A 12,529-nucleotide genomic window follows, 5' to 3' on the forward strand; every position below is an offset into this window, starting at 1 on the left:
ACTGTTCTCCCGAACGTGAAGCGTACGCTTGTCCCGAAGCATTTTCCGATAAATATTTAAGTTTTCCATGTGACCGACGTGGAGTGGTTGTCATTTTCATCACCAGAATTATATAGTGATTATATTTACTTTGTATGCAAATTGTACGCATATTGAAAAAATAAAAGTTTCGTTAAACAACAAGTGGAAGAAGCAAAATGAATACCGGGGGGAGAAATCCAAACAGGAATCAATTAACAAAGTTTTTCTTGGCGAGCTCCTTGCTTGTTTTGGCACTGTCCGTACAAAATGTGAGTATTAATAAATCATATTTATAATATTTTTTAATTTAATTTATTTATTATTGATATTATTATTTAATTTATTTATTTTAAATATTTTAGTCATATATACAATTATTAAATGTACTGTATTTATATTGGTAAGAGTTTCTTCAATTGTACGTGATGGATTAAATATCCTACGTGACAGTTTTTATTATGAGGGTCACGTTACAGGAACTGAAATGTTATTTAAAAGAAAAATTGCATTTAAATGTAACGCTAAATACAATTTCGAATAATGTTAAAAAATGTCTTGTTAAAAGTTGTTACTAATTTATTATGTATGAGTCAAATGGAAAAATATTCTTTATAAAGAGCTTATAAGCTTTTGCTTTGTTAAAATCATACATTTTATTTACTGTTATAATGGAAATATTAAATGAATGAATTTTTTCAGAATATATTTAATATGAAACTTATAAAGGTATCATATTTATAAAATAAGTTTTATAAATTTTAGATTATTATTAAAAAAATAATGATTTTTAGTTGGGCTTCTCTAAATTATTTTTCCATAAAATAGAAAAAACTGTATATAATATAAGTTTTAGAGAAATAAATTTAAAGTTTATCAGAATTACTATATAATTACTATCCAATCAAAAATATTTGTCAGATTTTGGACAATAAAATATTATAAATTTCATGCATTGTTTTTTTTAAATATATATGTTAAAACATATATAGAAAATAATTCCATTAAAGTTTTCTTATTTATTTAAGCAATAGGAATTTAATAAAAAAAATATGAAAATTAAAATGTTACAATAAGTATATAATCACATTATTTATTAAGATTTATTACAATTTATGACAATTACCTAGAAATAATATATAGGAGACAATAAAATTAAATGTATATTAATATTGGAAAAAATTTAGTAGTTAAAGCAGCGAATTCTAAATACTCTAAATTTATTTATTTCCATTGAAAACCAATATTTTTGATATATAATATAAATATTGAAAATCGTTTTTCTGCAGATTTTTTTATAAAAAAACTAATTTTATGCTCTTTTATTTGATGTAAATTCATATAAATCTGCAAAATACACCAACTACTAAAAAAAGAATAATGATAATATATCGTCGAAAAACGTTAACGATACACGAAAAAAACACTAAAATATGGAAAGCTCTTATATAAAGTTTCTTCAAAGTAAATTCTTAAAGATTATATTGTCAGTTTTATACATTTATATATTTCAGAAATTTGAATATAAAGCTTAAAGCTCTTATTACACGTTGAATCAATATGTTTTTTAAAATCTTATTCAGAGTAAATTCTAAAAGATTATATGAAAATATACCAAAATGATTTCTTTACCAAATTTTTGTAATTACACAATTATGTATTTAATAAATATATAATATAAGCAAAAAAATAAAGCTCTTATTATTCGTTAAATCAACAACATGTTTTTATAAAGCTTCTTCCAATGTAAATTTAAAAATATTATATAAAATATATCCAAATTATTTCTTAACTAAATTATGAATTTTATACATTTATATAATAAAAAAATATAAAGTTTAAATCTCCAATTACACGTTAAATTGATTTTTTCAATGTAAATTTTAAAATATTGTATAAAAATTTATCCAAGTTATTTCTCACAGTTTTATACATTCAAGTCAGTTTTATACATTTATTTATTTTAGAAATATAGTAAAAAGCTTAAAGTTTATATTATATGTTCTTTTAAAGTTTCTTCAAAATAAATTCTCAAAGAGTAATATCTAAATTATTTCTTTATTTATTAATTGACAGTTTTATACATTTATGTATTTAACAAATTTCAATTATAAGCTTAATGCTTCTGTTACAAGTTGATTCAACACGTTTTTTAAAGATTTTTTAAATTAAACTTAAAAAGATTATATAAAAATAAACTGAAATGATTTTTTTACTAAATTGTCAGTACTATACTATTAAATATTTAACAAATAAAAGCAAAAAAATAAAGCTCTTGTTAATTGTTAAATCAACAAATTTAATTCTAAATGATAAGGACGGAATAGCGTAGTCCGTAACGTCTCAGTCTAAAAGCTCTGAGGTGGCGGGTTCGAGCCCCAGTAATTTTTATTTATAAAAAATGCGCTATTAATAAAAAAAACCGGCCCAGCTGTAGTGATATTTATTGATTATAAATTGTATAGCACATACTATTCTATAATTAATAATATAGATGTCACCGATTCCCAGACTTTCAGTTTTGTGGTTAATACTTACTTGTAGGTATTCATTATGTCGGATTGACTTACTCAGTTTGTACAGATTTGCCTATTGTAACGCATTGGGCTTAGGCCTGTCATCGGAAGATTTATTAAAAAATAAAATAAATCAATATACCGAAATGATTTCCGTACTAAATTATTATTTTTATATTTATGTATTTAATAAAATTCAGTAAAAAGTCATCGCACGTTGAATATAAAATGTTTTGTAAAGCTTCTAAAAGATTATAAAAAAATATACCGAAATGATTTTTTTACTTAATTGTCTGTTTATTTTTTTTAAATATGAATTTTAAAAGATTGTATAAAGCTAAATTATCTGTTTTATCAAATTTTAGTTAAGAGTTTAAAGCTCTTATTACACGTTCAATCAACATGTTTTTTAAAGCTTTTTCAAAGTAAATTATGAAAGATTATATAAGATTTATTTATTAAATTCTCAATTTTGTACATTTATATATTTAGCAAATTTCAAGTGATTTAATAAAGTAAGCCCATATTAAATCATAAATAATATAATTTATCAAATAAAATAAATCGTTCTTCAATAAGAAATTATTCACAAAAAACACGTACACATATTTATCTTAAAAACGTCTCATAAATTGTTGCGTTTCCCAAAATTATCTATTCCTCCGACGTATCCTCCATATAAATTGTTACAATATCATAAGCATTAAGCACGCGTCAAATTTTCGCACGCAACATTAATCAGGTTTTCAAACCGTTACCCTTAAAGGTCACACGTACGCTGAAAGGGTAGTAGGTCCTTATATAAATTTACTGTCCTTAAACGCAATATTCCTTCAATGTGTCTTTTTGGTTTGCCTTAAACCTCATTCACTTACCGTTTGAAAGGATACTTTGAACCAATTCCTTTATTTAATGAATGTAAAATGTGATATGGGAGCGATTGAGTATGTGTTTTGTATGGTTGTACAACAGTTCATTAATCGCGTTTTCACACTGTCATTCCTCCCTATTGAATGGAGGAAGACATCGGAGCTTTAACGGATATATACAACGCGAGCATAGGATACACGGGTTTTAATATATATATATATATATATATACTAAATAGTATAAAACAGGGTTTTATTGTAACTCTAAATAAATTATTACGAGATCAACTAATCATTTCCACGCTCTCATGTGTGTATGAGTAAAATACATAGGATATCGTTCTTATTGTAATTAATGTATACTCGTAAATTGAAACGTCATATTGTATAGTATGTGTGGAAGCTTGTAGGTTCTGTGTGAGAAAGTAATTAGAGCTATCCATCAATTTTGCCGATGTTGGTTGTTCTTGTATTTGTATATTATTATTGTATATTTTGTAGCTTTAAGGATACGCAAAATAATCAATATTTTTTTATGAACCATTTAGAGAATTGAAGTTGAAATTAATTTTGAGTTCCAGTTTTAGTAATTAAAAGTAGAATTTTAATTTGTTACGAATAAAATGAATTATTAATTATTATTAAAATTAGTATTATAGTTAATATAATTTTTAATATTACTTTGTCTAGGTTCGACCTGAAAACATTGACATTATTCCTTCAGAGTTAGGTGATAGTAACTGCGAGTTGGGCGAAGTTTTGCAAAAGCTTTTAACGCCAGATGATTTGCTAAGCATTCATGTGAGTATAAACTTTATTTGAAGTTTAATAAAAAATATAATAATTAAATAATCGATGTTAAATAAATAGGTTAAAGCTTTGAGGAATAAGCTTTTGCGCATTTTAAACAATCAAGCCTTGTTAGAGCCAGGAAATGAAATGTACAACGATGAAACATTCGATGATAAGAGATCTATATCGTCATTGGCTCGATCTGGACAGTTTCCTAATGAATATAAGAGAAATTTAGGATCGTTAGCTAAGAGTGGATATTCGAGGATGGGGAGAAGCATAGCCACACTGGCGAAAAATGGACAATTGCCAACATTGCAAGCTCCCGAAGAGGAGATCACCGAAGAAGAGGAGAAGAGGAGCATTTCTTCTTTGGCAAAAGCGGGATATCTAAAGAGAAACTTGGCGTCTTTGGTTAGGAGTGGATTTTATCCCGGAAAGAGATACAATGATATGTATGATGATAAAAGGAACATTGGAGCTTTGGCAAGGAACGGTTATTTGAAGCGAGACATCGATAACTTTTTAACGGAGTTGAATCAAAAGAGGTACATCGGTGCAATGGCCAGGCAGTATAATTTACCGAATGGTAAAAGAAACATTGGAGCTTTGGCCAGGAATGGTGAATTATATTTCAATAGGAATTACGATGGTATGGATTCTGAGAAGAGGAACTTACAAGCTTTTATGAAGTCTGGCGGATTGGGCGGTAAGAGGACATTGGCTTCGTTGGTTCGGAATCAAAATGTTCCATATTTTGGTAAATATGGAGAGTACAAAAGGAACATTGCGGCGGTTGCGAGGGACTGGGCTCTACCCAATCACAGCACGAACAACGAAAAAACTGAAGAAGACAAGAGGAACGTGGCTGCCCTGCTTCGCCAAGACTCTTACCTTCATTCTATTAACAGGAATTCTGGTGGAGATGCTCATCCGACGCCAGATATGGACGATGGCTTGCTGTCCGAGGACAAGAGAAATCTAGCTGCACTCAAGGCTCAGGCTACTTCTGGATACAATATATTCGGCAATAGGAATTCAAAGAGATCCGTTCCTGTAAATGAAGGCGGGGATAAACTGTCTAGTATGGAAATTGGAAAACACTCCAGATCCAAACGCAACGCTGATGATTATATTCTGGGATCTGATGAATATTCGATGCCCGTGATGCAAAACTCCAATGGATTCGACTATGAAGATTTCTTAAATGCGCTCTCAGGCTACAACGACAAAAGATTCTTGGGTGAGTGATCATTTGCAATTTTCTCGCATTACTCGGCAAGAATTGGCCCTTTTCTCGGAATTTCGTTGATAAAATTGAAAGGCAATGGAGCGAAAGTTTAACGTGTTTAATTGCGGCAAAAACGCTTTGATGTCCGGGATGAATGTGAAATACTTTAACTGATAAATATCAGCAATTAAATTGGTTTCGAAATATATAAATACTTAAAATATGAACATAATTAATATGTACAATTTTTCTTAGACACCACTGGAGATAACAACGATGTAATTTTTCCAAATTTATAAAATAGACAATTATTAATTTTAATCAAGCTTTTTTAATCACAATTATAATTATAATTACACGCTATATTATATTATTTAGTCTATAAATTATATTTTTAAATTAACACTGCTTCTAATCGCGTCAATCTGCGAAGGCGATTTTGCAACCTAATTAAACTTTGAAAAGACAATGTGTATACGAGCGAAGAACGATGAAACTCATTTATTGTGTAATGACATGTAACATAAACAGCGCAGTAACTTTTTAACCTGTGAAAGGGTTAGCTATTAGGTACGGCGTAGTAAATCATAAATATTGGCTGTAAACGAAAATCCATTTTATGTTAGCTATTGAATTACGTATTTTATTAGTTTTTAGTTTATAGGATATATTTTCATTTTATACATATTAGTCATAAAAATAGTTATGAGGTACTTAACTGTATGCTTTCTTTCAATATAATCAATTAAATTAAACTCGGAATAATACCAACAGAAATTTCTATTAAGGAAAAGAATGTGAATTAATTTTTTTTTCTAATTAAATTTTTGCTGATACATATTTGTAAAGCACTAATAAGAAAATATATGACGTATCAGTAGTTTAAGTCGAAGATTTGAAAATATCTAGATTACTAAAAGCACTGGCTGTGTTCGATTTATAAATCTTATATTGTAAAATGTCTATCTAAAAATCCTGTAAATAATCTTTCGAATGTTTAAAGCACATCCTGTATAGATATTACCATATTTAGTTATAATACTTTAAAAAAATTCAACAACCCTACAACAAATTAGTGCACGTCAAAATTAAAGGTTGGTAATACGTTGAAAAGAATTTAATTTTTAATTATTTAATACGAATCAATTTTTTGAGAGAGTAACTCAAAAACAATGACAATATTCGTATAGAAGTTAAAAGAATTTCACTCCATATGTTGTATTGTGATAGATTCTAAACCGTAATAATAATAAATAATTTAACACCTCGATTCTCAAAGAGAGCATTTTTTTATATATAATATATACTAATATTATAAACAAAACAGATTAGTGTTTTCGACTTAAAATAATAATATACGTTTACATACATACATATAATGTTGGAATAGCGTAATCCGTAAGATCTGGACTGGTTATCCAGAGGCCGCGGGCTCAAGCCATAGTTGAAAACTCAAATTTTTATTTATAAAAATGCGCTATTAATAAAAACCGGCCCAGCTGCAAAGTAACATCTTTTGATTATAAATTATTAAACACAAAATAATTTATCATTACTTATATAGATGTCACCGATTCTTATAATAATTAACTTACCCAGTTGGTGCAGATTCACTACGTTGTAACGCATTGGGCTTACGCCTGTCACGTTACAATGAAAGATTAAAAGTTGATCTACATATATGTTAGTATATTATATATTTAAAAAAAATGTTTTTTTAAAAAAGAATACTGTTTTTATAAAATACAACAATATTCTAGTATTTTAAAGTTAAATAAAAACTTTGTTATAAATTCAAATTAGAAAAAGTATCTATAATAAATAAATATTATTTTTTTTGTAAAACAATACTCTGCGTTAGTTTATAAATATATATGATACTTTTTCTTGATTAGGTATGAAAGAGAGCTATGGAGAAGAGTACAGTTTTTTTTTTAATTCTAGAATCAATTATTATATTTAAATATAGTTCATATAATCTGCAAAGAATTTTAGAAAAGTGAAGACACAAGAAAAGACTATGCTTAAAACACTACCGTTATTGACCGCAGAAACTTCTTTAACTTTTTAGTAATGGCGGTATATAAATTAAAAATAGGTGAGATTAAACGTTAAAAATGATTAGAATACCATTCATTGACTCATTTAATTCATTTAATAAGTGTTCATTATTTTGAACGATTATGTCAAAAAAATCGATAAAAGGACGTTCTTAGGCTATTTTCATGTTTTTGTATCTTTACTTTACATATTTTTATATACGCTAGAATTGTTTAGATTTCATTTAATTTCCTATAGCAGTCTGAAGTCTAACTTCTTTCTCTCTAATATACAACGTATAGATTTAAAACCTGACACGAATTATTTTTATGGATTAAGAGGTCGTTTAAGTGGAATTTTGCTCGGAACAAAGTCCCGTTGAGCAATGTTTCACTTATAAAATAATCTTCCAATGAGTTTCTTCGTTCTTTGCATATCCTTGTCTGTCTTTGGTTGCCTTATCGCCTCCGTCGGGCCATTAGTGATCGGTTGTGTTGGTGTTGGTGGCGATTCCAGGGTCCGTTGCTAGAGGAGGATGGTTCCGAGGCGGGGCCGGTGGGCAGGTGAGGTTTAACCCTGTCAAGAGACATATCGGTTCCCTGGCCCGCCTTGGCTGGTTACCTTCGTTCCGTTACGCTAGAAGCCGCTTCGGTAGATCGGGCCGTTCGGTTTTACCGCCGCTGGAGAGGTTTCGTAAACCCACAAAGACAAAACACTTAAATGTTTTTTAGTGCGCATCCTCAGAAGCCCTAGACGCCTGTCTCACTTGACAATACGCCGGCGATCAATGTTCTCTTGCGGACGGACTCTCTTCACGGGACCGGAAGGACTGGAAAATATCACTTTTGTTGAACCTCCGAAAATGGATTCAATAAACTAGGGAGGACATACTTAGTCATTTATGTATTACAAATGGCTTTTACCTTTTAGCCTTTTTTATAGATAAATCGGTTCTTCAACTTGATAGGAAAAATAAAAAACTGTGTGGTTTATTTTATATTTATCTGAATCTTTTCACGATTTATCCTACATTAAATATTAATTTCATGAAATTAATATTTAATGCAGGTTTTAATGTTATGTTGAGCTAAAGGACTTTAGATGTGGCGAGGCGAATTCAATCACCGATGCGCAATTGGTGTTATGGAGTAAAAAAATTTCAATGCGTACCATGCCGCTTGCAATGTCTGTTACAATACAAATTAAATCTTAAAACATTATTCAATATAGTACGGTGCCTTTATTTAGACATTTATATTAGCATCGAGCTCTTAAAGTTATTATTAGTAAAAATAATACCGAAACTTTTATAATTATTTCGAGTTTTGTAATTTGAGATTTTTATCTGATTTTGTTCATATCTTTGATTTTTTCAACTCTTTTTTTAAAGTAAAAAGATATTGTGCATATAAAAATATATGCTTTTTATTAAGTGTTTCAAAGCGCCCTTCTAATTATTACCCTCATTTTTTGCACCCATTTTCGGATAAGGAAAGAAAATATTAATTTATGAAGCTCTCTTATAAGTCGTAGCTTATGTTGGAATACCAAGAAAAATCTGGGTTAAATTTTTATTAATATAAATGTTAATACATATATTATATATTATATTCATCATATTAAATTTAATAATAAATCGTTAAAATGAAGAATTTCTGAAGTGGAATTTTGCGAATAATTAAATATTATAATAAGCTATAATAATAGAGCTTTATCTAAAATAATACTTAGTACTTTTAAGCTACATCATTATATATAATAAAAAAGTGAAATTTTCCAAGTCCTTGGTTTTCCCAATAGATGTTTTAATGTTATTTACGTTACTATTGTTATGAAAATATTAGATATTGTAAAGAAAATTAAAAAAAATAATACATTTAATAAAAAAAATCTACGTGATTAATAATATTTTCATAACTTATGATACTATCTCTTTTTCTGTATACATTGGCTTTTAATTGTTAGTTTTAATATAAGTATATTTAGAATAATAGTTTATATGTTTTATTTCAGTAATTTTGTTTTTAAATAATTATTAGATCTAAAATATAGATTTCTTAGTAGTTGCATTAATGTAATTTTTATTAGAAGTACCTAATTTGATAGATTATTTATAGCGAAATATTATATGATGACTAATAATATTGCTCGTTTGATGTTAAAAGGTTTATTTAATAGGATTGAATTTTCGTATTTATATAGATTTTTTTAAATTATAATTCTATACGACACTTGGATGTTGTAGGGATAAAAGTATGTTTGTATAAAACTTTTAAAAAATCATTTAAAAGTATAATTTTTCGTAATACTCGAATAAATTACACAGGATTTTGAGTTGACATGTAGATGTAAAAGTTTTAATGTTATTTAATATGGTAATACTTTTTAAATTGGCTTAAAAATATTATATTTCATTAAAAATATGTAGTAAGTATATTGATCTTTATTTAGAAAACGTATTTTTTAACTGTTACTTCTGTTTAGATTTTTATAAATCTATTTAAGTTCTTAGAATATAGACTAATATAAATTATTGTTTGTTTATAGGGAATATACCGCTATCACGGATGGCAGAATTAGGTACGTATTGTTTGATAATATTATTAAAATATAGTTTAATTTATTTATTGTACATATACCAATGCGTAAATATTAAGAAGCAACAAGCACTGAGTATGTAGTGAGACATCAGACTAAAATCAAAGTTTGTAAATCAATGACAACATTTTTATTAGAATAAACTATTATACAGCTTAGATCACTATGCACGACAAAGCTCTGTTTTATTTTAATTATCAAACATGATATTCATTATTGAGACTTAGAATATCTAGAAAAGAGTAATCTGTAAAAATCGAGCAAAATTATAATTATATGATCCGATCTTCCAGACACGATAAAAAAAATTAAAGTCCATTTGGGATTCGAACCGAAGTCTTACAGTAAAAAGTCATAGATATATTCAACTGGTATATTGCGCTGGTCGAAAAAAAGAATATAATATATCTCGATTTTCCGGGTTAATGCTGAGGAGGGAGTGCACAAATAATTAAAAACGACTATTAATTTTTATTTTTATGCATAATTTTAATGCTATTGTATCTGTATTTAATTCTATTCTCGTACGCAACATTTTAATGTTGTTTTCTGATTGATTAAAAAAATATTTAATATTATTATTGTAAAATGTACGAAAAACGACGATGCCCTTCTTTGTAATAGAATCACACGCTGTAGCATTGATATACACTGTTTCAATAGCTCTTAAAATACAATTCTCATTTACTGCGGTTATGCGATAATATTGTCAATATATTTTCTACATGAAATTTTTTTATGGTCATCATTAGGGAAATTCTCTCTAATGAGCCAACAGGCAACATCGAACACCACACCGACGAATCCGACATATCGCAGACGCCAATATCTCCTATCCAGATCCCATTCGGAGGAAAGCGAATAAGTTCAGTAGAAGAAGAAGAAGAAGAAGACGCAGTTGAACCATATCAATTTTACACTTCGACAGACACAATTTACAACCCGCCAACAAACGATCAACAGCTTTCAACCGACGATAATATAACATACGACGCATTTCTCGAAAATGGCGATTATCCCCTTGAAATGGCTTTGGATAAGAGATATTTACTCCTGCCGGCGATCGACAACATACTGCTGAGAAAATTGTATCCTAGACACACGCCCAAACCCAAAACTTCATAAATAAATAATAAACAATATGTATGGATATATACAATATATTAATATGAAAAAATATATATGCATATATATCGTGTACATGGCATATCAAAATTCCACAATATCTTATATAAATAAAAGTAAAATATTTAACTTAGTTTAAGCATGAGATATCATTTACACTAGTTGATTTTACTGTTATTTTATGATAATAGTTAAGGCCAATTGGTGTATTGATTTTTTTAACAACGTTAATCGCACATTTGTGGCTGGTTTAGAATGTGCGATTGATGTCCTTTTATTTATATATATATATATATATCTATCTCCTGACAATAAAATTTAACATTATTTATAAAATGCTGTGTCTGACAATTATAAAAAAATATTTATGTATTATATAAATATTGCGATGTGTGCATATAATATACTGATATTATACATGATTGGATTGACAATAAAATAGTAACATATGAGACCATTATGTACATTTATATGAAATTTATTATTTCATTCATTGAATCATGCGTAAATAAAAAAAACGAAGGGATCTAAATCGTATTGACAATAATATATTATCAGCATCTCTGAAGTTGATATTTTATATTTGATTTAAATTTTAATAAATAAATAAACATATTTTACTCGCTTTTCGAATGTTATTATTATATATTATATATATATATATACATATATATAAAATAGTTATTATATAAAAACATATAAATAATTTGGTCGCTCGCGTTTCTAAGTACGAGTTGTTATTTTTGTGTATATTTTTATGATGTAGAAAATTTTAGATTGTAGAGGAACGTCTATAGTTGTAATTATTTGTCAAAAATATATATATATATATATATATATATATATATATATATATATATATATATATATCTTATATAATACTTGCCCATATTTATAGTTAAACTGTGTTACCAAACCCTATGAATATCACCATTAAAAATCCATATCCTATTGTTTAAATGCAAATAAAACATGATGAATATTAAAATGACGATTTTTATTTATACTCATTAAAATTATTTCCAAATGGGATATCGTTTACAATTTTCGACGACATATAATCTAAATAAAAATTCTCGTACATAATCGATTACCCGTGAGGTCACGACGAGACAATAATTCATGATGCGGCTAATTGAAAACACGATCTGAGTATATGAACCATGACCTTATCTTCATATATAGTATTCGTAGCCACGTACAAAAATATACTTTAATTACACACTCTTTGACGTATTTAATCCAGATGAATCATTCGTACAATGCTATAAATTTAATGAATATTAGATTGATAGATATACAATTATACATTTATCAAACGATGATTAAAGAGCCATTAA

General features: G+C 27.5%; 1 protein-coding gene across 4 annotated transcripts; it reads left to right on the forward strand.

The window, feature by feature from the left end:
• Nplp1 (Neuropeptide-like precursor 1) lies at window positions 1-11,201 on the forward strand. 4 transcript variants are annotated; one of them, XM_088198087.1, is made up of 7 exons: window positions 1-290; window positions 4,094-4,204; window positions 4,274-5,438; window positions 5,682-5,704; window positions 7,983-8,029; window positions 10,014-10,046; window positions 10,817-11,201. In XM_088198087.1, the coding sequence occupies exons 1-7, from the start codon at window positions 198-200 to the stop codon at window positions 11,187-11,189; spliced, it is 1,845 nt and encodes a 614-aa protein (XP_088054213.1). In that variant the 5' UTR covers window positions 1-197; the 3' UTR covers window positions 11,190-11,201. The 4 variants fall into 4 exon arrangements, with proteins under 4 accessions (XP_088054213.1, XP_088054216.1, XP_088054215.1 ...); XM_088198090.1 differs by lacking the exon at window positions 7,983-8,029 and having other exon boundaries at window positions 10,817-11,181; XM_088198089.1 differs by lacking the exon at window positions 5,682-5,704 and having other exon boundaries at window positions 10,817-11,181.
• Window positions 11,202-12,529: the final 1,328 nt, after the last annotated feature.

The sequence above is a fragment of the Plectrocnemia conspersa genome, unplaced genomic scaffold (genome assembly GCF_051122295.1).
Source record: "Plectrocnemia conspersa isolate PC_06_02 unplaced genomic scaffold, ASM5112229v1 ptg000011l, whole genome shotgun sequence".
Classification (NCBI taxonomy): domain Eukaryota; kingdom Metazoa; phylum Arthropoda; class Insecta; order Trichoptera; family Polycentropodidae; genus Plectrocnemia; species Plectrocnemia conspersa.